The following is a 26,716-nucleotide window of genomic DNA, read 5'->3' on the forward strand; positions in this document are numbered from 1 at the left end:
ATAAATAAAAAAATATTCAAAGTTTTTAATTTTTTTTTTAAATAAAAAAATTCAAAGAGAATTATTAGATTCTTAACGGGTTGCATTGATTCACAGTGCAGCCTATGCTCGAGAACTTGCGCGGAGCGAACTTAAGAACACGGGCGAGTCCCGAGCACGAGGATTTTCCTTATCAAAATTTTAATGGCATAGGTAGCAGTTATCAGTCTCACTGCCTCAGTCGGTAGTTTGTATGTACGCATAATGTAAGAATAAGAAAAATAATACAATTTTACAAATTTTATTATTATTCTCTCATCTCCCTGGAATCGTTCATCATGTCTTTCAGAAGACCAGAGCATAAAGCTCCTCCAGAAGTGGTAAGCAACTGTTTTTCATTTTTTTAATGATGAGCCTTTTTGAAAAATGTAAATTTCATTTTCGTTTTGTTTCTGTCATATTCAATTCAGTTTTATAATGAAGAGGAAGCGAGAAAATATACCCAAAAGTAAGATTTTGCCGTTTATCGTTTCATTTCGCAGCCTAATGTTGATTACCTTTCGATATAGTATTTATGTAGGTGGTTTTCTTTTTTTTTTCCTGATCAATTTAGTTCTCGAATGATGGATATCCAAGTTCAAATGAGTGAACGTGCCATAGAGCTACTCGTTTTACCCGATGATAAACCGTGCTTGATTTTAGATCTCGGTTGTGGATCTGGTTTAAGCGGTAGTGTGTTAGAAGATCAGGGACACGGATGGATCGGTCTTGATATTTCGCCTTCAATGTTGGGTAAATTATTCCAGTAGTTTCTAGTCTCACCCAATCGTACGTTGAATGATTTCAAGTAACACCATTATTTTTTCAGGTGTAGCCAAAGAAAGAGAAGTCGAAGGAGATTTATTGCTTGCAGATCTAGGTGATGGTTTACCTTTTCGTGCCGGTATGTTTGATGGAGCGATTAGTGTTAGTACCCTCCAATGGCTATGCAATGCTGATAAATCGTACCATAATCCAACTAAACGATTGTATACTTTCTTTTCCACATTGTTTGCATGTTTGGTAAGATATTTCTTGTATTGTATTCGTATCATCAGTTTGAAACATTATTTCATTTCCATGTGTAATTGTTTTTAGACCCGCTCAGCCCGGGCAGTATTTCAATTTTATCCTGAAAATTCAGAACAGATAGAACTAGTCACTTCACAAGCAATGAAAGCTGGGTTTTATGGAGGATTGGTGGTCGATTATCCAAACAGTACGAAAGCGAAGAAATATTTCCTTGTTTTAATGACCGGAGGTTCCATGCCTTTACCTAAAGCTTTAACAGATGGTGCTGAAGATTCAAATCAAGTTAAATACACCGATAAAAGGTATTACAAAGTAACCAAGCATTCTATAAATCCTATGGCCCGAAATCTTTGATGTGAGTGGTATATACATAGACATACATAGTACATACCTATTACCTACCTCATACCTGATCTTAAACAAAGATTTGATTTCGCTCTACTTTTGGAACAAATGTCTGTATAATTTCGATTATTGCTTTAGCTTTTTTTTTTTAGCTTCGATTCATTTTTAGATGAAAAATCTTCATATCCTAAAAAATCTTAAGCATTCGAGAATTTCGGTTCCAGTTTGATTCATTTTATTTCTCATGGATCTTTTCATGTTTCACTTTTCAAGTTTTAAATGCCCCTTTCAACTACCTATCTATACTAATTTGTTTGTTTGTTTGCTCAGAGAAAAATTCAAAAATTTGAAAGGAAAATCACTCAAGAAAAGTAAAGATTGGATCTTGGAGAAGAAAGAACGTAGAAGGCGCCAGGGTAAAAATGTAAGGGATAATACAAAATACACCGGAAGACCTAGAAGCGGACGATTTTAATTTTACTTTCACGAAATTTTATACGTATTATTTTTTTGTTAGTAAATAAATTTGTTTTGTAATTTATTCTGATTATTTATTTATTCCTGTCGGTTTTCCATGCAGTATCATTATTATGTTTTGACCGCGTTACTTTTTCTAAAGTCGAACTACATACCTACTTTCGTATCACGTTTTTTATAATATTAATAACTATACTAAATTTAAAATATTACGAATTTACGAAAAACCATAGAATGAAAATCAAAAATCAAAGCACTGATCATGGAAATGATAAGCGATGAGGTAACACTGTTTTATGAGCTGATATGAAATTTTCCTGCTGTCACTTGAAAGACTCATTTGATTAAATCAACGATAGTGTAAAAGCTTAAATTATTGATGTTCAGTAATCTGCTTCCTTGAATTGGCAAAATTAAATTTTCGTTATAAACCCCAAAATTACATTTTTTTCATAACCATTTTTTTGTTCTCATATGGGTATCATTGACGTTTACCTACACATGAAAGTTGAATTAAAGCTTCCCTCCAATTTATCTCAGCTGTTCGGTTGTTGGTTGAAAATTTTAGGTTCTTTGTCAAATTTCACTTTAGGTTCACGTCAATCTCAGTTATAGAGTATTAAGTCTTGTTATTTTTAATATTTGTAAGTAGCGTAAAGTCGTACTCATTCTTAAAATGAATTTTTATCACTTCAGACCTTCTTGTAAAGTTATAAAACGAAGTCGAGCTAGTAAGTATATCAATTGAGGTTGAGGTACCTAGTGAAAGTTCAGGAACTCAGAATCATAAAAGAAGTGAAATGTTCTTTGCAAACCATTTGAAGATTTCTGTTGTTTTGCTTTTTCTAAGAAAATAATATTATTAACTCAGACAAGAACTCTTATTACTTACCAATGAAATGTAATGTGCTATCTTCAACAGGAAAAGGTCCGTTTCTTACTAATCACGACGACGAAGTGTTAAATGCTGTCCTTAATTGTCCTGAAATGAATCTAAAACACGGTGTAGTTGATTTATCTAATTTTGGTATTGCGTTTAATTACTCTCGAAAAGTATTCGTGGGAGGTTTGCCGTTAGATATTACAGAAGGTAAGTTCTCAGACTTAACGTTACCGTGTAAGCCTAGATTTTTCAGTAACTTACGTGGAATCAATGCACTTTCACAGAAATGGTGAAAGATACCTTCAGCAGATTTGGTGATTTAGTCGTGGATTGGCCTTATAAAGAAGATACGAATTCTATAATACCACCGAAGGGTTTCGCATTTTTGTTGTTTGAGGTAAATAACTGCACGTACCTAACATTAGATATCGTGCAAATGCTGGCCGGTCTTCAAGTTGTAGGCCTAAATACCAGTACTTGATATATTTTCAGCACAACGCTTCGGTCGATGCCTTAATGCAATTCTGTGAAAAGAGAACCGACGGATATTACATTAGACTTTCCTCAGCAAAAATTAAAAATAAAAACATTCAAGTTAGGCCGTGGAAACTTTCCGGTGCAGACCATGTATTCATTACCGACCTATCTGATCTGGATGAAAGAAATACTATTTTTCTCGGTGGAGTTCCTCGAACTGTTTCTGCAAGTAAGTATAACGAATCTGCTGCTGAAGCAAATGTTCATTTGTTCAACTCTTGCTCAACATCCATCTTTTCAATTGCAGAAGAATTAGGTCTTATGCTGACTCGAATTTTCGGTAATGTTTCATACGTGGGTATTGATACAGATTCAGAATATTTCTATCCGAAAGGTGCTGCTAGAGTGACGTTTGAAAGTCGATCTAGTGTTATTTCGGCTGTTAGAAAGCGTTTTTTGATGCCTACCGAAACTAAAACTCGTAAAATGGTTTGTATCAAATGAGTACATAAATATTTTCGTTCTTGTATGGTTATGTATCGACCATTATAGACCGTTACAATTTTGCTCACGGCATATTCACGCAGATGGAAATAAAACCTTACATCTTGGATGATCAGCCATGCGACGAATGTAATGCCAAAGTCGAAAAATCTCCCAATTTATTTTGTCCTGAACCTGAATGCTTAACGGTAAAGTACCAACGTTATACATACCTATGTCCATACTAAGGTTTTCAGTTTTTTAATAATTTCAAAATATTTGTAATTAATCAATTTGAATGTTTTTTTTCTCAGTATTACTGTGAATTTTGCTGGACTACGAAACATGCTTCGTCTGATAGTTCGCATCACAAACCGCTGATCAAGCAAGGTCTTGAAGATTACGTAAGTTCTTTGAAAAAGCGAGGATTTGATTAAGTTTGCAATTACCAATTCAATGGTTCATTTTAAATGTAGGTTATTAGTTAATTGATTTTACTGATGTAAAAATGTAAAATGCCATGTTGATTTATTAGTGATTTTTGTGATTTGTTTATTGTTAATATTTATTTATTTTCGGGATTCTATCCATTTTATGAAATGCGATTTTTCTGTTTCTTTATTTATTCACTTTTTTATTTATTTATTTATTTATTGAAATTGAAATGTTAGATTATTTATGCTCTTTTTTCAATTCTCGGCAGTCGACGGTGTGTAGTTGTGTACCAATCTATTGGTAATTTGTATTTATTTTGTAACTTCTACTACAAAATAGATTGTTCATACGCGCGTTTGATAAGTGCTTTGTTTGATTTTGATTAATTAAAATGATAAGAATGCGATCTGACGATTGGATAATGGTATTTTAAGTAGGTAGACGAATACGAGATGGCGGTTATTTTTCAAGTCGAAATTATTTGTTTATCCCCGGCACCTATTTCGAATAATTTTCACTGGCAGAATTTTCAAATTAATTAATGGAACATATTTTTAGTGTTGCATTTCCACCTAAAATTGGTTATTTGGATAAAAATAAAAGTTTTCATGAAAAAAATGCTAAAAGTGTTGCTCTAATTCAAAGTAAAATTGTTCTTCATTTTATGAAATACGCTGGTTTATTACTTTGTTATGAAAAAAATGGTAAGTTTTCGAATGATAGGTACTTTAGCGAGCAAGCCTTTTCGAGTTCTCAACTCCGTATTCTATTTACCGGCGCGCATTTGTTTGTTGAGTGGGTAGATAGGCATTTCAATGCAGAAATAGACAAAATGTACCTATGTAATTTGTTTTCAGATCAAATAGGATTTCATATATGGGATACTTCAGTGCTGTACGGGGTAGTTGTTTATTTTATAATAATGTACCATATAATCACCATGTTGGTAAACCATCTTTATGTATTTATGGAAGATGGTTACGATTCCAAATTTCAAGCGTTTCAAATAGTGGTTTTTATCCTATCTCTTCAAACAGCTCTCATTCCAGTTTCATTCTGGGCACAGATGACGGGTTTAATTGATTATTTTCGAAACTGGTATCAATTTCAGGTAAATATATTTTATACGCTTACATTAAAATCGTGACATTTTTGAAATATTATCCTATTTTTATTCTATTTTTTCCAGCTTTTGTATTGCGTGAATGCGAGCAAGGAAATTAAAATTGATGTGCAACGAATGGTGAAAAAAATTACATTCTTCGTTCTGTCGATATCATTAGTCATAAGTACCACTATTTGCTACTGTTTTCGTATTGAAGATTTCACATTCAGTATTTTCTTCACTTATTTTTCAATTTGCTCTTTTATTAATATTAGCATCTCGTTTTGGGTTTGTCAATGCATTCTTATTCAATCAGGAGCGAAACTTTTGCAGCAATTTTTTCAACAGGTACGTTGTTATTCGGTCTGTGAAACAACAGCACAACGCTGGTCTTGTTATTGATTAATGATTATATGTACCTATTTGTTATTTATTCACAAAAATATTACTTTATCTGATTTTTCAGTTGATCAGCTCAGTCGAGAAATCTTCTCAAGATATAATATTAATTTGTTTCGAAATGTGGATTGCGTTGAATAATGTTCTGAAATCATTGTCAATCAATTTTTCTTTTTTAATTACTACGCTTTGTTTTTGTTCGTTCTTATCTACTTTAATTACAACTTATTGCTTTGTTTCTCAAATATTCATATCATCGAAGACGAGCAATTTTGACGTGAGTTTCGCAGTTATGAATTTAGTGTTGTCAATATGGACCTTTTCCTTGCAGTCGATTTTGAATGATTCATCTTATAACACCACAAAGAAGGTAGGTTAGGCACATATGTACTTGCTGCGATTCGTTCAAATTCAAAATTCAATTTAACATTGTTCAAATTTCGTTTATTGTAGGTAGATTTCAGAAGATGGATCGTAACAGTGAATTTGAATGGTTTGACGGAAGATTTACAAAATCAGGTAGGTATTATACCTACGGTCTATTGGTTATGCAGCCCAATAAACGTGCATCTGTATTCCGTATTTTAAATGTGAACGGTCGGTACTTCATGTATTACAGATTTTAGAATTGTTATGTTTTATCGAGAATCAAAATCCACGAGTAGGATTATTTGGATTCGAATTTTTATCAAGAGAATTTATCATTACAGTATGCATCGGTTTTCTGTTTTATTTCCCTTATTATGCAGTTAAAAATTAGGTTCACTTACATATTAACCGAACACTTTTTTTTCTAGATTTCTTCGACGCTCATCACATATATAATAATAATTCTTCAGTTTCAAAACAGCGGCGTCCACTCGTCTACCAATTTATCAAAAACCACTTGCACGAATATCACAACACTGTAAAGAAATAAAAATCTGCACAAGTTGAGTATGTAGCCTATGTACCTAGTACCTACATGTACGTACATACATATGTAGGTATATAACTTAGACTATTCATTTTTCGATGGAGAAAATTACCAGTTACCGCTCTAGGATATTCTCAAGTTTCATACCGAAATACTATTGAAAGATTGCATTTATTTTTGAATGGAACGTATAGATGGAGATGCGACAGATTATTGCTCTTCAAAATGCCCCATTAACCTAGCAGTCCTGCGTTCACCAAGATCCACGGTTTCTGCTCTGCTGATATCGCACCCTTCCTAAAACAAGTATAAGCTGGAGTCGGTCTTGTCAAGCACGCGAATGAAATTTTATCGATCGTAACGCTGGAGTGGAAGCGACAATACGAATTATATGATTGGTTAAATGTAACGGGTGCGTGCTCGGAAGCTGGAGAAGAAATGGATTCATTAATAGTACCTAGTAGCAAAAAAAAGATACGGAAATCTTCGTTCAATATGATTGTCAAGATGAAAATAATTTTACGTGAGCCTACATTACCTATTGAAGATTATTACTCGTATGAATTATACGTAATGACACTTTTTTGGAAGCAAGGAATTTTTTTCTCGGAGAGGTGCCATTTAAAAAAAATTAATCTCGAGTGCGATCTCACTGATTTTTTCGCAGGCTACCTATGCTGAAAACAGCTTTGGTACCTAACAGTTCTAATTCTATAATGGAACTTGGAAGTACATAGAGACGCCTACCTACATATACTTACTATACCTTACCTATGTCTGTATAAGCTGTTGATTTTCAAAGACTGAATTTTTTATTCACCAAAATGCTTGAATGTTCGAAATGGAAGTGTTTGAATTGATGAAATGAAAAAATATTTGAGCTTCTGGCGGCATATTTTCTTGATAAGCGATGAAATTTTTTACTCATTAATCATCATCGGTATCGGTATCTTTCTATTTAGCCGTTGTACACGAACGTAATTACTCCAGCTACTCGTACATTTCGAGCAAATCACTCACGACCGAACGATACACCATTGGGTCGGCGTATTCCAGCGTCGGGACTCGCGTGTTACGTTCCATTTAACAACATTGTGGCGCGTGAGTAACGCAAGCGCTTTTATAAAAAGATTGCTATTTTTTTATAATGTGAAGTGAATAAGCGTATACAGTTAAAATATCGTTGAATAATTTTCGAAAGTAATACTAGCCAAGTTTTAAAGGTCAAGAAGAAATGTCAGGTGAACCTTAATTTCATTCTATCATAAATTTAATCGTAGTTTTTTCGTCAGTTTGTCGAAATATCCGTAACTAGGTTTTGTTTACTTTGCATGGCTTTTGAAATTTTCAAAATTACGCCCAACAAAGTTCACGACCTTTGGATTCTATTCCGGTCGTTTTCTCGAGAAAATTATTTTTGAAAATTTTTAAATTCAAATACTTACCTACCCACGAAATATTTTTAAAAATTTCCATTGAAAAGTATTTTTATGGAATTTAATACGGTTTTTGTTTTCTGATTTCTAATCGATGATATTAGGTATTTTATTGAGATTTTTGTTCATACATATGTACAAGTATATCTGTATTAGGTACCGGTTGAAACGATCGATTTTTTTTTTCTGAAAGTCAAATCCAGTGGATTCTTATTCTTACCATTAAATTACGTATTTTATCTTGTTTTCTGTTGTTTATGGTTTAGAAAGGTATTATCTGCGATAAAGCTATCGTATTTTGTCAAATTTACCGGCATATGACATTTTTAACAATGTTGAATAATTCAGCCTCAGCCTCATAAATGATTAAATGAAGTTTTGAACATTCCGTGACCATGACTCATTTGCGATTGCAATTCTTCTCTCGCCGAGCTCTTCGAAATGCTGATTCAACTTTTTTCAAAATGTTTAGGAGCGTTATTGAGATCTGGTAAAACATTTCTCAGCTACTTTTTTCTGCACCTCGCTTTTATTATTAGTCGAACAATGAACGATATGAAAGTGAAAATGAATTCAACGGATGATTCGAAGAATCAAGTATTACAAAAAATGAATCGATAAATCATGTAAGTTAGATTATACCTACCTATTGAGCGTCTTCCTGTTCACGTAGGTAGGTATATGTATTTCAGTTGCCTTTTCAACTTTGTGATTACTTTCCGGTCACTTTTTTCGTTTCCCGAATGATGCAATTATCTGCAAAAAAATTAAGGCAAATATCCTACAAATCACGGATCATTTGATTTGGTAAAAAATTTAATGACTTGTGAATACCAAGTCGTGTTATCTTATCGAAAATTTGGCAACTGCGTCGAGTTTATAAGGTCATCTGCGGCATAAAAAAATTTAGGTATACATGTTAAGAAGACACACCGGCAAACGTATTATACATATTCATCGATGACACGCCGAGTAGATGTACCGTATACCGACTCACATTTGACAATAAGTACGGAATCCGGTCTTGAAATATAAAAATACCTATTGATTTTGATAAGCACCTACCGGTGTGCGCGATTCGTACCTGTGACTATGGATTCGAATTTATTTAAAAACCGCGAAAATACTCCTCTATGGATAAAACCGGAACCGTGTCCGGATAATTCTTCGAAATATCGATGCACTTACCTTAAATCTCCAACGTCTCCGAGAAAATTACCGCCAAATGACGAATTCTGTTTATCTTGTTCCAGCCATCTAAACTTTAGTAGCGCCATGCGTCGAAAACTATCCTCTAAACGAAAATCCGTAAGTTGAATAATTTTCATAATGGTGACGGCGTGTAATTCTTTCGCGATTTTTATACAATCGCTTCTATCCTTATTCTTAAAATGACTCATCTGCTTTCGATTACTCTGCTGCTGTAAAGGGATTGGGATTGGGGTATTTTCTTCCTTGTTCCTTTCTTGAACAGCTGAACTGAAAGGCTTCTATCTCTCGATTGCAATAACCTGTCTATACTTATTGTATTACACAAAATTACTATACTTACCTAGGTAGGTAGGTATAGGTAATAGGTATTGATATTGATACCGCGTTTATGCGAGATAAGCCCTGACATGATACCAGTTACTCATCATTGTGAGTGAAATAATTCTTCTTGTATCCTTTCACCCTCTCTTGTTGTCTCGTCTATTTATTTAAAAAGTAAACCTATACTAATAGATGACTGACGACTGACGAGTTATTACCCAATCATATACCTACACCTAGCGTCCTGTCTTCCGGTCTTCCGCCCATGTTGTAAATAGTGATTGGTGAATTTCATTTTAATAACCGATCAACGAGTTATTAATTACCTCTATATTTACTCCAGAGCTGTTTGGTTTAATTTTAAATATGCTCGTAATGTACGCATGCATTTTCGTATTGAATAAAAGCCAATTTTTTAATCTCGTCTCAATATGTAGGTAGGTATAAAACAGATGTTAAGTCTTGTAATTACTCTTTAATTGTTCCATTTAAATGTCTTATAAACATGCACACTTACCGGTAATTAATTAATAACACGTATCTACGTACTTATACGTAAATGATTTAATGCTAAAAAGAAGAGAAAAAAACAAGACGTAAAAAGTCATTCTACAAGAAGGGAAACGTAACCTGTCCTGACGTTAAAAAGAGAACGGGAGATGAGCGTGAAAGAAAGTCTATCTAGTAGTATAGGTACGGTCTTTTTTCTCCCAAAATCGTTCATCATTATTAATCTCTCTGTAAATGATATGTTGCCCGTGAAATATTATTCAGCGGGAAAAAAATCGAGTTTTACGTGTCGTTTCGATCGCGGGTGTACCTACATCTTTATCTCAATATGTACCTGCCTATTTCAGTACCTACTCATTAATATCCAATATGCGTCGAACACAAGTTTTTTACATTACCTACTCCTGCTCTCCTGCTCTGGCGTTATGACAATAGAATATTATGTACGTTGGAATTTTGAATGTAAATTATAAGGTGTCGTTGGAATGTCATTCAATCGTTTCTATTTTAGTAAAATACTCGCGTCTTTTATTATTACGTCATAAAAAAGGCGCGAAAAATTGCACGCTGCACTGTGTTTGTTTACTGAATGCTGCATAAGTATGTAGGTTCGTATATTTAGGACAAATTATTCGTAATTGGACGGATGCGAAGAAAACCACTTCGTAATTATTTCAAATTTGGAAAAATCTTGCGAGAGAGGTCCAAATGTCTGAAATTTTGCTTGCTTGATGAATGATGATTTATAGTAAATGAGACGCGGATGCGACGGCGGACATGTATATTTCAAAAAGGGATACAGCGTTTTAACCCTCTTGAGAAGGATTTTTTCGAAAGCAAAAAAAAAATTAATGCAGGTAGGAATTATAGGTACCTAATACCTAATAGGTAGGTACTGTATAAGAAACTACAGTTTTGGAATGAGTGACTGTTTTTTGACTGATTAAGGCCATAACATAGAAGTTCACTTCATATCATACTTGCTAATATTTTCAAACAAATAAGAATTGAAGTTTGGATATGTGTAAGTTTGTAGGTGTGTGTTAATTTTAGATAATTTTAAAATAAGCTCCTGAATCATTAAAATAGGTAATAAAGAAACTGATCCTTTTTTAAAAAATGTTGAAGTATTACTGAAAATTGACAAATAATATTTCTCAAAGATTTAAATGCCTTCAAATAGAAGAAGTCTCTTTTCTTAACCTACCTATTTATAATTCACCTGTAATTCCCTCCCTGCAAGTTGCCTATCTGCACAATAGTTTATATACCTCTTCAGAGCCAGCCATTTTCATAATTCATTTGCAAAGGTATTCTTGGGGTGTCGCCTCTTGAAAGACTTCGAAGGGATCTTTGTCCGAGACTCTATGTCTTCTTTTTTATAGGTAGTATAAAAGATATTTAAAATCAGAATGAAGATAGGTAGGAAATAAACATAAGTGAAGTGTTCCAAAGTTTGTTTGTTTGTTTGTTTTCAAACAATTGTACATAAATTGAGAAAAATCAAAAAATTATTATAGGTATACTTACTCAACTACCTGCTTACCTATTCATTTTCTATCTATCTGCTGTTCATTCAAATGAAATTTCTAGCCATCTACTTGCTGTAAACAAATTTATTACCTACGTTAAAAAATGGAGTTCGGGAACAGGAGGAGGCGGATTTTGAAGACGCACCTTCAAAATATAATTTGCTTACACTTGTGCAAATGTTGTTCTCAAAATTTTTTTGTTTTGTTCAAACTCACCTACCAAACATAATTTATAGATAGCCGACAAAAAAACCTCTACAATAATTTTTTTAATTTTTTCTTTCGCCTAAAAGTACCACAGGATAGTGCCATGTGCCTACATTTATATCGGGAGACAGACATCCTTTTTATCACAAAATGCTTCTAATGTTATAGGTACCTACTATTTTTTACTCGCAATCAGAAAAATTCCACGTTGTTTGTAAACAACGAAGATAGGTATTAAGCAATGACGACTTCATAGAGACTATCGCGTTGTACTTATGTATTCATTTACCACTCAAACGTGTCGTCTCCTCGTGTATGGTGTTGATTTTTTTCATTTCTTCAAGTACCCGTATACCTTAAAGCCTTGCCTACATGACAGATTACGAGTACAACTGTCGTCGCAAATGCAACTTACGAAGTGTTAAAATGGCATGAAAATTATTATCGTTCAACTACGAGTACATTCGAGTAGGTATTCTAGTTTTGTTTATTAGGAACGCTTTGATAAACCGTAGGAAACCTTGTTTTTGTACGTTTCTTTTGATATGAAATTGATTATTACTTACTTATCTTTGGGTTAGAGGCGAAAATATTTGAGTTGTGGATCTTTCATCTATTGTGTATTTGTGCAGAATACAATTCAAATACTTATCTTTATTTAAAACATCAACATTAGACCAATATTAAAAAAAAAAAAAAAAAATGCACGTGCAGATTACTCGGGAACACTGACCTCTCACGATAACAATTTATTTCAGAGAAGTGAAGAAATTTAATTTTAAAAAAAGTTATTGAGTAGGTACTCATTTGTTTTGGACCAGTTCAAGTTAAACAGATCAAGCATCTCGTCCATTTAACCTCGATCCTTTTAAGCATTTAAAAATTCAAGAAATGCAACAAAAAAAAAATGAAATATTTTCATGTGGGAGTAGCTATATTTTATTTCCAATTAGAAGATTTTTCTTCAAAAGTACAAAACAAATTCCCCCTCTCTCGCCACACATATCTACCAATAGGTACTTATCTTTTTTATTTTTTAAACAAAATAATGAATCAAAATACAGAATAAAAACTAAAAAAAGAAAAAAAGTTTTCAAGTGTTATAGATACCTTTATATCTAGTGATTTCAGATTGAATACTTACTAAGTCTTCATTCAAACAGATTCAATTTTGACTTCGGATTTGTTTTGTTTGTTTTTTAACAAATTGAGTTCGTTTGAGTTTTTGTTTCTTTTTGGCACTACCTTGCAAAGTTTTTAAACGTCTCAAAGCAATTTTCAAGATATTCCAACAAGATATTTGGAAATCTATGCCCAACCTAGTGTCCTTGAAACTTGGAAGTCGGTTATGCCGAATTTTATTTTTTATCAGCATTTCGAGTAGGTACCTCAATCTAGACACTTGACGAACTACACTTACCCAATACCTCTCCCGATAGGTAGAAAAATCGTGGCAGAAGATAGAGTGAAACAACTGGGTAATTGAAAAATGATATTTGCCCGCGGACTATAATTATTTACAAAATTACTCTGAGTCATCATGCACCGAGCGATATTAAATCATTAACGTGTGTGGAAATGAAATACCACGATGAAGAAGTTGATTTATTTTTTTAATTGTGCTTCAGCTTCATCGACCGTAAACGACAGAAAACATTTTTCACTTGCAACAAAACGAAAACTTGTATGTAGAATCGCAGTCGCATATATCCATCGGTGTACTGTTTTAATTGATCTTTTTTCACTTCGTTGCAATCACGATTGTAGATAAGATATACCTACCTAGCTATACCTACCTACATTTTGTACATATCGAGTGCAATATTCGTTCAATCGTCGGTGATCGTTATCGAAGTCGTTGATCAACGTAAGTGTAAAAATACGATATGTGAGGGTGATTTAATATGTTCCAGGGAGACAGGGATTATATCGGTTTTGCCACACTGCCAGAGCAGGTGCATCGCAAATCAGTCAAAAGAGGTTTCGATTTCACTTTAATGGTCGTCGGAGAATCAGGTCTTGGGAAATCAACGCTCATCAACAGTTTATTTCTTAGCGATCTGTACAAAGATCGTAAGATACCCGAAGTACATGGTGAGTATTGATCTCGAGAGATATCCCGAGGGTAGAGATGTACTTCTATACTAGTTTCATTCCATCTCCATCTTCAAAATACCTACCTATACTGATGATGTATTGACGACAATGTACATAATTTGTTACAGAACGTGTCACTAAGACAACGCAAATCGAACGGAAAACCATGGATATTGAAGAAAGGGGCGTGAAATTACGTCTTACCGTTGTCGATACGCCGGGTAATTTTATTTTATTCCTTCTAAATAAGCTACCTTTAAGCGTTTTACTATAGTTCATCGCGTACTGCACGTAGAGATAGAGAGAAGTACCTCTACCTACCCAAGGGCGTATTCAGGGGGGGTGATTTGGGGTATAATCACCCCCCAGGCCCAAAAAATCCTTAGGTTAATATAATTTCCTACGATTTCTTGCATTGAATCACACGAAAATAATAATGTTGTTTTACGTTTCTAGGGAGATAATCCGCTACAAACTTCAAAATTCATTGACTATGTATCTATACCTGCTAATTATTTTTGTTTCTTGAATTATGAATTTCCAATGCTTTTGTTTGCTTTCATTTTTTGAAATTGAAATTTCTGGAAGCTTATTTTTCGTTATTATAAGGGAGAAAAAGTACTCCTTTTGCTCCAGCTTACTGATCAGTGATCACTGAGATTTTTCTCCCTCATAACGAAAAATATGTTACCCAACTCAGAAGTAGAAATGATTTTCGACAATTTTGAATTATTTTACTCGCGTCGCTTAGGCAATAAACCTCGAAAATCGTCAAAAAATCATTTTTGCTCCCTAGTTGAATAAACTACCAATTCAAGTCTGAGGACAGACGTGAGCAGTGTCAAGTTAAATCCAGAAAAATCAATTTTACGATCAGAAATGTATGCAGTATTTTTTACTATTTGGATTGACAAATTTTACCCTCGCTTCGCTCGTGCTTGTCTGAATTTCATTATAAATATAAACAATTCAGGTACCTACTGGATAAATTTCAAAAACCTCACTCAAATCAACATGTTTTTCAATCTGAAATTCAGCATGAAAATGTCTGAAATGTGCCTACTATTGAAATTTTTATACATATGAGCCAGTTGGGAATTTTGTGGTTTTTGTCCCCTACTTATGAGTCATTCATCACCCCCCAGGAGGAAATCCTGGATACGGGCTTGTACCTACCTCTGTCAATCTTTCCAAACAATGTAATCTCGATAGAGGTTTCTAGGTATAGAGTATAGAGGTACTTGTAATTTCAAATGCAATACGAATTTAGAAAAATGTTTTCAATCATTCGCTTCACTCTGCATACCGAGGTAGGTACCTACCTACCTACTGAAAATAAACGCCTGTAATTTCCATTTTAATTTATGACGATTGATGCCAGGTGAAATACGGTCTATGGCAGATGTCACGCTCTAATGAATTTATAAGTTGGAAAACTTTTTACAATTTGACTTCATTCGCTTTTATTATATTTGTTTGTTTATAAAAAATGTAAACATACCCGCGTCCACCGGATGCAAAACCAGGTTCTTGACCTTTTTTGCCTAGATGCACCGTGAAGCATGAATGTATACCTATTGCCTGCTTATGTTACCTGGTACATTGCACTTTATACCTGTGCCAATGGCTCACATATGTATGTATTTTTCATTTTTCACTCTTCTTATTTATTTTTTTCTTTCCAAAAGGATTCGGAGATTCGTTAAACTGCGAAGATAGTTGGCGGGCTTGTTGTAACTACATAGATGAGCAATTTCGTCAATATTTCACAGACGAAAGCGGCCTGAATAGAAAGAATATTGTTGACAACCGTGTTCATTGCTGTTTATATTTCGTACCTCCTTATGGACACGGGTAAGTCCGAGTTACCTAATGATTTGTGTACCTAGACAGCTACCTATCTGAAAAAAATATCTGGAAAGAAATGTTCTTCGCATTTCGTTTTGTGGGGGCGATTATGAAAATTTTCAAAATTCTATAGGCTAAGTATAAGTAGGTATCTGAAGCATTTTATTTTCAAAAAGAAAAAAAATTTTAAAATTTATGGCGATTTAAATTTGATTTTGCCAAAAAATTCATCGATTGGCTAAAAATAAGTTCAGATCAGATAAGTTGAGAAATTTTGCTTAATAATTTTGAAAATTTAGCAACTTTGCTCTAAATTTTGAACATTTTCCTTCAGATGAAGTGTGCTCTAGCATTAATTTGCATTGCAATTTCAAGTTCTTCATCATAGAATGACATATGTTTTGGAAAAATGTTGAATATTTGCAATCTTTTGTCTTTAATTTTGAGTTTTTTTTTCGGTAGGTATGCTATTATTGCTATTACTGTCCATTAAACGAATAGCGAATCATCAATCTTCTTAATTGTATATTTACTCTTTATTGATCGCTCTCTCTCTGAGTGAATGTTTTGAATTTTTTACATTTCAACCAAATATCTGGATGCTGTCAAATATTCTTTTAGATACCTAATTATTGCTCTTCAATTTTTAAAAAAATCAAATTTTTTCATTTTTTGCCATTTACGTAAGTACCTATTCAATTTTTTTCAATTGATAAAAAATATTTATTAAAATTATCAAAATATCAAAATTATGATCCCAAATTTTCCAAATCAAATTTTAATATTTTGGAAAAGTATTTTAATGCTAGAAAAATTAATTATTTCGGAAGCTTGATATTCGGCTTGAAAGTGCTCAATGCCGAGTTCGAGAAAATGATTTCAAAAAGGCAGTTTTTGAATTTTTTTGCTAAAGGAGCGTTCTATATTTTCAGCATTTGTATTGAAGAATTGTGCTTGTTTTATGTCATAAAATAAGCCCCTACCTCCCAAAAAGTATTATTAAAGGTATGAGGGATTTATCAGGAACTGCATATTGATACTTAGGTAGTTCAAAAAAAAAAAAAAACTGCTCACACAACTTCTTTCTTACAAACACACTGATAACTTAGTTTTTCATTTTTCTTACCACATAATTATAGATTGAGACAACTGGATATCGAATTAATGAAGCAAATACAGCATAAAGTCAATATCGTACCGATAATCGGAAAAGCTGATACACTCACTGAACCAGAAATGAAAAGGTTAAAGAAAAGGATTTTAAATGATATACAGGAAAATAATATCCAGGTTGGTAATAATCATCATCTAATATGTACCTATTAGAAAGTACCTACCAGCGAATGCCTCCGATAAATTATGTATTTATTTATTTGCTTCGCCTGCATTATAGTTTAAACTGTGTTTCATCGTCGAAAGTTATGATCTACTTACAATAAATAGATATAGGTACATTTTGATATGTAGAGAATGATCAAACATTAATCGCTTAAGAATGAAGAATAATTCAGTTTGCTCGTATTAGGAAGTTTCGAAACTTTTTCTTCCGTGGTCTATTAGATTTACTCGAATCAGTGCCGGAGCCCGCATTTGTTTCTTGGAAGTGTATGTATAATTGGATCCGAACCAAGTGTTTTATTTGTCATCCAATTTTTTTGGAGTGAGGTGGATGAAGGTGTGAAGGGGGGGAATCAGGTTCGTCGAAGGGGGGCAGAAACTAAATAACTATGTAATTTATTTAGGTACCTAAGTATGTATTTTTTTTTTCTAAGGAGAGACTTTAGTGACTGAAATTTGTTTGGAAGGTAGTATTTCGAGTAAATAGTGTACGAATATACCTTTACCTATACATATAATGTAGGCTTCAGAACAAAAAAGTCTCTTCCTCTCGAAAAATATGAAAAAAATGAAGTGATAGATATTAGGTATGTGCCGAAGTGAAGGAAGGACGCAAAATTTTGAAAAATTAAGGCGTGTAATCGGAATCTGTTATAGTGAAGCAAGAGCGCAAAAATGCTTGGAAAATTGCCACTTTTTACTGTCAATTTTTTTTTAAAAACTGAACCCTTGGGAAGGAATTATTACTCAACCCCCCCCCCCCACACACACACACACCAAAACCGGATTCCTATTTACATTTATCGCAGCAGTCGAAGTGATAAATAATCAAGTGTTATTTCGAATAATACATAAATGAACAATTGTTTTGAGCATTACTTTTTTACCAAATTGGTTTTATTGGGTTATTTCGCATACCGCTAACGATATTTTTGTTAATGAAAACTTGAAAAGTAAGTAATTGAAGTAGGAATAAAAACGATAATCGCAATCGCTCTCCCTTGGCTGATTCATGTTTAGACAACTGAATTGAATAGGGAAGCAGGACCATAAGTGAGAAGAAATAATAACAGGGTGATACATAAGTATTAGACGAAGGGGAAAACGCAACCCTTTTCAGTGCCTTCCCTCCTCCTACGATACATGCGTGACCATTTTAGAACAACGTCACTTACGTCATCGGTCATTTTATGTAATGAAGCAGAAGCAAGGGTGGCTGAAAATCGAATCGAAATGAAATATTTTTTTACCTATAATAATGCTTTAAAAATGTAAAAATACCTCCATGAGGTTTGTATTCAACCATGGCGACTACCTACACCTTTAAGGTTGGTTCACTACTTTTTAAAATTTTAATACCGTGGAAGCCCCCGCTTCAAAACCTTATTAGGTATTTTAATTTGAAAAATGGTATTGATGTGAACTTTCAACTTGAAAAAATAGTAGAAACCTATTCTGCATAAAAGTCTTGTCAATCATTCATCCCAACAACTAGAGCATAAAAAAATATTAAAAAGTAAATACGAATGTATGTACTTACAGGTGCACTAGTGCACATTTAGACCTACCTAGTTAATTAATATCTAGAAATCGAAGCTATGATTCGAAGAATTTATAATCAACTAATTTACGTAAATAGATAGGTGGTAACGTTCACATACTTATTTTTTTGATTGCAGATATACCAGTTTCCCGAATGTGACAGCGATGAAGACGAAGATTTCAAACGGCAAGATAAAGAATTAAAAGAATGCATTCCATTTGCGGTTATTGGTAGTCATAATATTATCGAGGTTGGTGGGAAAAAAGTACGCGGCAGGCAGTACCCATGGGGTATTGTAGAAGGTAATAAAGTATTAATAAAATCTATAACATCATCATTATCGGTTTTTCATCTTGATGTTCGAAACGGTAACGACAAGTTAATGTGTTACAGTTGAAAACTCGAAACATAGTGACTTCAATAAGTTAAGAAATATGTTAATTACAACTCACATGCAAGATCTCAAAGATGTTACAGAAGATGTTTATTATGAAAATTTCCGAGTACAGTGCATCTCTCAGATATCTCAACAGGCAATCAAAGAAAGAGGGTACGTATACCTATTACCTACCTTTAGCAACAAATTTTCAATGGTTTAAATTTTAAATTTTATTTTTATTAGCAGAAAATTGAAACGCGAGTCGAATTCCCAAATAGATGGAATAATCACGGAAACCGACAAACTTCTTCTACAAAAAGACGAAGAAGTAATAAATCTCGTGTACCTACCTATTAGTAAAAATAAAATCAACTTTTCATATTTGTAAAAACCTAATCGTGAACTGAATTTACGCAGATACGACGGATGCAAGATATGTTATCTCAAATGCAAGAAAAACTTAAAGCATCGAGTCAGAGTCAAAGCAGTATTTGCAGCGGTTCTCAAACACCAACGGAATTTGAATGCAAAAGAAAAGATAGCATGATTAACGTTTAAAAGACACGATACAAAAGTTGTTATTCTGTTTCGAGCTCATTCTAAAGGTATTTTTGGATCTTTCTGAAAATGATTGATACAATTATAAATGGACGATCGATTTTAAAAACGCGGCATAAATTCAATGTTGTACGAGCGAAAGAATGGCACCTTACAGTTGAGCAGTTATTTTTTTCATAAGATCTATCCAATGAGTTCGTTTTTCCCGCTTTCCTATAATTGCACGATTTGTACCTATATTTTTACGTTTTATAAATAGGTATTTGTAAAATCAAGTGTTGCTCGTTTCATTTTAAGTTTTAAGTTAGTTTTTCAAGTACCTAAATAAATACCTATTTTACCATAAAGATTCTATTCTATTGTTAATATCATTTATAGATTTAGAAATTTGTAATTTTTAAAATGGCGTAACTGAACTATAAACCAAATATTATTTTTAATTTTTCATTCTTTACAAAATTACAAATTTATTGCTCGATTCCTGTCTCAATATTTCCTAGCAACTTTTGCAACTTCATTAATACCCAAGTTATATAGCGAACGAATTTCGAATTACTGATTCTGCGAAGATTCAAATGAGAAGATACACACTAGACAGAATAATTGATAACACTCGTGACTTTCAATTGGGTAGGTATATGTGACCTGGACTACGCTAGGGTACCCGACGTCCGAAACGCAAATTCCGAGAAATACGCGCTTGAAGTTTACGTACCCGTTTTGCGCGTGCGTTCGAATTCTCACATGCTTTTTCATCCTGTTTCTTACTTCTCTTTGCTCTCTACCTCTCTTTAGACCTCCCACTATGCAGGGTTGCTTTTTCAAGAAATATTTCATCACTTTTTTCAAAAGAATTTTATAATAAACAGCTGATTTTTCGCGCTATTTGCATGTGCGCGCGCGTTTGTACGAGGGGAATAATTTCCATCGTTATTTGGCAACATTGGCAACTTGTATACTGTTCGATATCGCTTGAATAGAGTATTGCAGTGCTAGCCGCGAGGCACAGAACATGGCTTCTCACGCGGGAAGTACCCGGTTCGAATCCCACCACCGGCAAATTTTTTTAAAAATTTTTTTTCTTCATTTTTATTTTTACGAGTTAATTTTCGACAGAAATCGTAATTTAATTCATTTTTTTCACTTTTGAACATGAATATCGAATTTTTATGCAGAATTTAAATTATCAAAATGATTTGATTTTTTTTTCAATTCAACAAATTTCACTGTTTTTCAAAACGCTGCTACAGCTATACCGCTAGAAATTTTGAAAAAAAAATTATTGTAGGTGAAAGCCCTATCCTCTAAGAAAATTTTGATGTGTTGGAACCAAAAAAAAAAAAGTTTTTTAAAGCTCACAAAAGCTGACTGAAAAAAACGTGAGAAAACTCACAGTGTTTTAGTTTTCCGCATTTACCGGACGAACTGTGCGTCCTAGTGAAAATGTGATGATATTATGCTGAAAGAGAATTAATTTCTCTACAATTTCGTTCACGGGAAATTTTCGTAGGACGCTTAATTTCAAAATGACGCGTATTTGAAGTTGAAGTGACAAAAAATTGAAATGTTGAAATTCGAGTTATGAAAAGTTGCAAAATTCAAAGACGCGTCATTTTGAAACTAAGCGTCCTACGAAAATTTCACGTAAACGAAATTGTAGAGAATTTAATTCTCTTTCACTATCAGCATAATCTCATCAGATTTTCGCTAGGACGCACAGTTTTTCCGCTAAATGCGGAAAACTAAAAGACTGGAAATTTTCTCATGGTTTTTTCAGTCAGCTTTTGTGAGCTTTTGAGAGGTATTAAAAAAAAATTTTTTTTTGGTTCAAACACACCAAAATTCTCCTAAAGGATAGGGCTTCCACCCACAATATTTTTTTTTTTTAAATTTTTAGCGGTATAGCTGTAGCGACGTTTTGAAAAACAGTGAAATTTTGCGATTTTTGCTGTTGTACCACAATAATTTGCCCCCTACACACTCTCGTTTTCGCGATTTTTGAAGATGTAAGGAAAATGTCTGCGATTTGCGGTCTGCCTCATTGGAAAGAGCGTTAAATTTCATATAAAAATAGCCAATAAAACGAAAAACGATTTTTCGGACGTCAGGTACCTTTCCGTAGACCAGGGCACATATTATTTCAATATACGTATAAACATAATAAATAATCATCATTCGTCATTAAACGCGCAATATACTTGAAAAATGCAGCACACATGGATTGTTAAATTTAAAACACATAAAGATGAACGCAGAACGTAAATTCCGTAAAATTCAACATATTTTACTACCATAGCCTGGAATATTCGTCAGATTACTACCTTCAAAATCATGCGTCACAACACCTTCTTCTATGCTTCTTACTAATATAGCTTTAGCAACCGCTCTGTCAGCTTTTGACTTATTCTTACGGGCATACATTTGCATCACAGATTCATCTTCATTTGTAGGTTTCTTGCAATCCAATTTTCTACCATCAAATTCATCACCAAAAACTTGAATACCTGACGATGATTCTGAATACTTCTTTATATATTTTTCTCGATATTTATTCAACAGTTCTTCGCGACTTTTTTCAAACTTTGAAATAATATCTTCCACATTATTGCAACTATTATAATCAATCACAGATTTCATAAAATCTGCCGAATTCTGGTCGATAATTTTAATAGTTCGCGAGTTTTTCGCAGCAGGAAGATTCTGATCGCTGTTTTCTAATTTCTTCTTTTTCTTTTTCTTCGCAGTTTTTGTAAAATCTATCGAATTTTGGTCAATAATATTACAAGTTTGTAAATCGCTCACAGAGGAAAGATTCTGGTCACTGTTCGCTGTTCTTTTTTCTTTACTTTTGAGACAATCTTCCGAACTTTGGTTAAAAATATCGCAAGCTTGCAAATCGTGTGCGGAAGGAAGATTCTGGCCGATGTTTTCTAATTTTTTCTTTTTTTTCTTCACACGTTTCGAAGAATCTATAGAACTTTGGTCAGAAATTTGCGAGTTGTTCGTAGGAGGATTCAAGTGACTGTTTTCTAATTTCTTTTTCTTACTTTTAGAATTATCTGTCGAACTGGGGTCCAAAATATCGCAAGCTTCAGAACTACTCTCAGACGGAAGATTATGTCCAATGTTTTGTAAATTTGCTGTCTTTAAATCTGCGGAGTTTTCATCAATAATATTGCAAGGTTGCGAACTGTTTGGAGAAGAAATATTCTGATCGCTATTTTTTATTTTCTTCGTCTTCTTCGCAGATTTAACAGAATTGCCAGAACTCTGGTCAATAATTTCACAAGCTTGCGAATTCTCAGCAGATGGAAGATTCAGATCGCTGATTTCTACCGCTTTCTTCTTTTTTTTCTTCTTTTCAGACTTCGAATTCACCGAATTGTCTTCAAGAATATCACAACCATGCCAGTTGTTTGCACAAGTAGTGTCTTGGCCGGTGTTTTCTAATCTCTTCTTTTTTTCCCCAGAAGTCACAGAATCAAAATTATTAAGAGTATTACAAGAAGTCGAATTGTCTGCAGAAGGAAGATTACGGTCACCGTTCTCCAATTTTTTCTTCTTCGCAGATTTAGAATCTGAGCCGTGATCAAGAATATCACAATCTTGGGAGTTCTCTGTCGAAGGAAGATTTTCATCGAGATTCTCTAATTTCTTTTTCTTCTTTTTCACAGGTTTTAGAGAATTTTCAGAGTTATGGTCAAGAATTTCACCAGCGTCGTCTGTAGAAGGAAAATCAACGTCATCGTTTTCTAGTTTCTTCTTTTTTACAGATTTCATAGAATCTGTCGAATCGTGATCAGTAATGTCATCAACTTGCAAGTTGTCTGCAGGAGAGAAATTCGAGTCGGCGGGCTCTAATTTCCTCTTTTTACTCTTAAAATATTCGTCCATATTTCCACTTTGAATAAATTCTTTGTTTTCTGGTACGAGGGAGTCATCTTTTTCTTTTTTACCCAAGATTCCGATTAAATCTTCTTTCTTATACCTGGCGATGTCTTTTCCATGCGTAAATTTGTGATAACTGTAAATTTTATAAAGAAAAAAACTAATTAATGAAGTGGACCATAAACATAAAATACACTTATTCAAGATGACATACTGCACTCTAGTTTTCGAGGATTCGGATACCGCTCGTAATGATTTTTTTCCTTTCTCAAGTGCTTCGTCTTCATCTTCAACTCCTTGACTCAGCTGCGATAATAATTCAGAAAATTCACTCCGAACTTCCAACCACTGGTCTTCTTTGATTTGGTAACCCAAGCCTAGCAATAGAAACATCGAATGAAATTATTTTGTGGTGTTGGTTGGATGTGAGCTGTAAACGTATGATTCATAAGATTTGACTGAAAAACTCACCTTTACTATCTAGTTTAAGACGAACTTTTATATTCTCCGTGATGCCTTGATTATTTAGTCCTATACCTTGGCCTTGCTTCCATCCCATTTTTTCGAGCATTTTTAGACCGAATTTCGATTCATCTGAAGAGATTTGAAGAAATTAGAAGATGCTGATAATTGAAATTGAAAAATTTCTTACCTTTAGACCAATCGTTGGACGCTCTAGGATTAAAGGTGGTTGCCTTCTTGAGGGATTTTCGAGAACCGGACATTATAATTTGTGTCTTTGTACTACAAAAATCAAAATTAAATAGGAAAATATAACAATTTTTTCATCGTTTTTAAAGAATTTCTATCGAATTCATTTTGCACGTGTTTCATAATAAGGTGTTTCAATTCAACTTTTTTAGTGATAAAAAACCAAACTGATAATAAAATTTACAAAAAAAAACTTTGATAACCCCTTGAAGATGACGTCATTTGTACAATGTGGTGGTAACACTGATTTTTTCAGTGAAAAAAGTGAAAAGTGCGAACTTTTTAGCTGTGATGTGATAGTTCAGCTCTTATCAATCATCATAAGCATATTTTCCAAAATATTGAAAGCTGGAAATTTTGGGATGGAGAACTAATTTATAACGTCGTGATTTTGTATTCTCCTTCTCCATTCAAACGTTTCACCAAGATGAATTCTATTGCCGGAAACATCATTCGTTCTGCGTTCAACAATGCATTGAAATATGCTTCACCCAGAAATATGTCACCCTATTGCACTGCTACCGGCAACCTCGTCGAAAGACCCGTAAGTTCTCATTTCCTCTTAGTTTTACCTTATTTTCTTCATTCGGTAATACTACGTTTACCCTTACAGACGTCTGATGAACCAGATAAACTATACAAAACTATCGAGGTTGAAATGAGAGCATATGAAAAAGCTACTTTGAAAAGCTACTCTGAATTTCTTAAAATGGCTGCAGATAATTTAGATATTACGATAGGAAAATGGTATGCATACCAAGTCATATAAACACGAAGTATTTTATACTCTCTAGGTGGTGCCCATATTTATGCTATTTTTTCATTTCAGTTTTACACCGCTTAAACCGTTTAAAGATTACAGAGGATTAACTATTCTGCGGTCTCGTTTCGTTCATAAAAAGCACAGAACTCAATACGAAGTCAGAACTTATTTCAGATTTATGAATTTCCATCACTTGACCGGTTCAACAGCTGATACTTTTTTGGAATACATCGAAAGGAATCTTCCGGAAGGAGTTGCGTTGAAAGTCACCAAGGTATGTACGAATTTACTCTTGTAGTTCGTTATAACGAAGTCCGGTCGTATTAATGTAGATGGTTTCTCATGAAATCAGGTTGCTTTGGAAAAATTACCACCTGAAGTGCTTACTCCTCCTGTCTTCGAACAAGATCCTACGGAATCTACAGAGCCAGAAACAAACGAAGAGCAAGAAGTTCAAAAACAGTAATCTAAAGCAATATCATGTTAGAAACGGAAGATTTAGAATTTATAAGCTGGGATTTTTTGGATGCGCTTGTGATACGATCGTATTTCGTTAATTTGTGAAGTACCTAATTGAGTAATTATTGATTTACTTGATACGTTGTTGTTTCAATATAAATTATATTTTCCTAAAGTAATTCAATTTTTTCATTCCTAGAGGCATTACATCCTCGATGTGACGAATCTAAAAATAATTTTATTCTGCTTTGCTGCTTGGTCTTTTGAATTTAAATGAGAGTCACTTTGTTTTCGGTGAAATTCTTTCATCGGAAATGAATTCTCTGGATCAAAAAACCCTCGCACCTAAAATTTTAATTCGATTCCAGACAAAGTATTTTCCAAAAAAAAAAATATGCTCAAGCTACTCGTAATTAGCTGGCGTTCTGCATTTTTTGATTTTTTCGAATTACATGAAAATCGAGATAGGTTTCATTTACAAAATCCCACTTGATGGCCAAAAAATTCAAATTCTCTGAAAAATGGTATTGGGTGCGATGATTAACTTCGATATGATTTTAAAGTTCAAGAACATCGAATCTGGTGATTATAAAATAAAAACTCCCTTGTTTGCAAACAAATCAAACAAACATCAAGTGTAACGAATTTATTCGTAAGCTAAAAACACATTAAAACGAGTATTTTAAAACACTACCTAAACAATGTTTACGAATTACATAAATATTAAGTGTTATTACAAGATAGAATCTTAGAAATTAAATAAGTACGTACAAAATCATACATTACACTTACAGTAATTATATCATAAAGGCAAAATGCTTAAAATTTAATTTGTACTATTAATTGATTCTTAAGTACGTTAAATTGTATGCATATCCGCAAGAATTTTCAAACAAACTACTACATACACTTGAAAAAAAAAAACAGAAACACACAAGAAAAACAAAAAAGACATCGTACAACAAATTATTTAACATTACAAAAAAAAAGACATTTCACACAAAATTTAAATTTATGTCTACCATCGCAACGTTAGTTCTACTAAAAAGCGTATTCAGTCGTAATGTACACACTTGAAAAAAAAATACATACATTTAAAAAAAAAATCATTTCTTAAACGCGAACTTTCAAGCTTACAGGTAGACAACACGAGCCATCCTTTGATTACCATTAATTATATCCATATCACCATCAATTTCACAGGTACCTACAGAGATTGACTACTTTTCATAAACTTGTTCCTCTACGAGAAAATTCTAATACCTCCATAAAAAATATTTTTCAACTTTTTGAAAGCTGACAAACGATATAATTCAACGGTTAAACAAAAAAAGTACAGGTAAC

General features: G+C 33.3%; 5 protein-coding genes and 1 long non-coding RNA gene across 13 annotated transcripts; 4 read left to right on the forward strand and 2 right to left on the reverse strand.

Moving 5' to 3' along the window:
• Positions 1-126: 126 nt before the first annotated feature.
• On the forward strand, positions 127-1,936 carry LOC135832256 (probable 18S rRNA (guanine-N(7))-methyltransferase). Its single transcript, XM_065345395.1, has 6 exons — positions 127-359; positions 450-487; positions 593-771; positions 848-1,041; positions 1,117-1,352; positions 1,726-1,936. The coding sequence occupies exons 1-6, from the start codon at positions 318-320 to the stop codon at positions 1,868-1,870; spliced, it is 834 nt and encodes a 277-aa protein (XP_065201467.1). The 5' UTR covers positions 127-317; the 3' UTR covers positions 1,871-1,936.
• A 456-nt stretch (positions 1,937-2,392) lies between these two features.
• LOC135832258 (cytoplasmic polyadenylation element-binding protein 2-like) lies at positions 2,393-4,513 on the forward strand. Its single transcript, XM_065345396.1, has 7 exons — positions 2,393-2,603; positions 2,795-2,962; positions 3,040-3,152; positions 3,248-3,461; positions 3,540-3,721; positions 3,820-3,924; positions 4,030-4,513. Exons 1-7 carry the CDS (start codon positions 2,549-2,551, stop codon positions 4,150-4,152), a joined length of 960 nt encoding a protein of 319 aa, XP_065201468.1. The 5' UTR covers positions 2,393-2,548; the 3' UTR covers positions 4,153-4,513.
• A 738-nt stretch (positions 4,514-5,251) lies between these two features.
• LOC135832266 (uncharacterized) lies at positions 5,252-7,283 on the reverse strand. Its single transcript, XR_010556289.1, has 3 exons — positions 6,425-7,283; positions 5,705-5,799; positions 5,252-5,620 (listed from the first exon to the last, which is right to left on the reverse strand). It is a non-coding gene; the product is annotated as an uncharacterized LOC135832266 (long non-coding RNA).
• Positions 7,284-7,619: 336 nt separating this feature from the next.
• On the forward strand, positions 7,620-20,029 carry Sep4 (septin 4). 8 transcript variants are annotated; one of them, XM_065345405.1, is made up of 10 exons: positions 7,620-7,811; positions 9,260-9,314; positions 13,702-13,882; positions 14,014-14,106; positions 15,574-15,739; positions 16,873-17,023; positions 18,751-18,916; positions 19,008-19,164; positions 19,237-19,321; positions 19,411-20,029. In XM_065345405.1, exons 2-10 carry the CDS (start codon positions 9,282-9,284, stop codon positions 19,549-19,551), a joined length of 1,173 nt encoding a protein of 390 aa, XP_065201477.1. In that variant the 5' UTR covers positions 7,620-7,811; positions 9,260-9,281; the 3' UTR covers positions 19,552-20,029. The 8 variants fall into 8 exon arrangements, with proteins under 8 accessions (XP_065201477.1, XP_065201479.1, XP_065201483.1 ...); XM_065345407.1 differs by lacking the exon at positions 9,260-9,314 and having other exon boundaries at positions 13,706-13,882; XM_065345411.1 differs by lacking the exon at positions 9,260-9,314 and having other exon boundaries at positions 7,621-7,811.
• Positions 20,030-21,725: 1,696 nt separating this feature from the next.
• LOC135832261 (uncharacterized) lies at positions 21,726-24,303 on the reverse strand. Its single transcript, XM_065345402.1, has 4 exons — positions 24,092-24,303; positions 23,911-24,033; positions 23,654-23,816; positions 21,726-23,575 (listed from the first exon to the last, which is right to left on the reverse strand). Exons 1-4 carry the CDS (start codon positions 24,162-24,164, stop codon positions 21,826-21,828), a joined length of 2,109 nt encoding a protein of 702 aa, XP_065201474.1. The 5' UTR covers positions 24,165-24,303; the 3' UTR covers positions 21,726-21,825.
• A 129-nt stretch (positions 24,304-24,432) lies between these two features.
• mRpS10 (mitochondrial ribosomal protein S10) lies at positions 24,433-25,551 on the forward strand. The gene is made up of 4 exons (XM_065345412.1): positions 24,433-24,694; positions 24,764-24,897; positions 24,980-25,187; positions 25,266-25,551. Exons 1-4 carry the CDS (start codon positions 24,578-24,580, stop codon positions 25,377-25,379), a joined length of 573 nt encoding a protein of 190 aa, XP_065201484.1. The 5' UTR covers positions 24,433-24,577; the 3' UTR covers positions 25,380-25,551.
• Positions 25,552-26,716: the final 1,165 nt, after the last annotated feature.

The sequence above is a fragment of the Planococcus citri genome, chromosome 1, assembly GCF_950023065.1.
Source record: "Planococcus citri chromosome 1, ihPlaCitr1.1, whole genome shotgun sequence".
NCBI lineage: Eukaryota > Metazoa > Arthropoda > Insecta > Hemiptera > Pseudococcidae > Planococcus > Planococcus citri.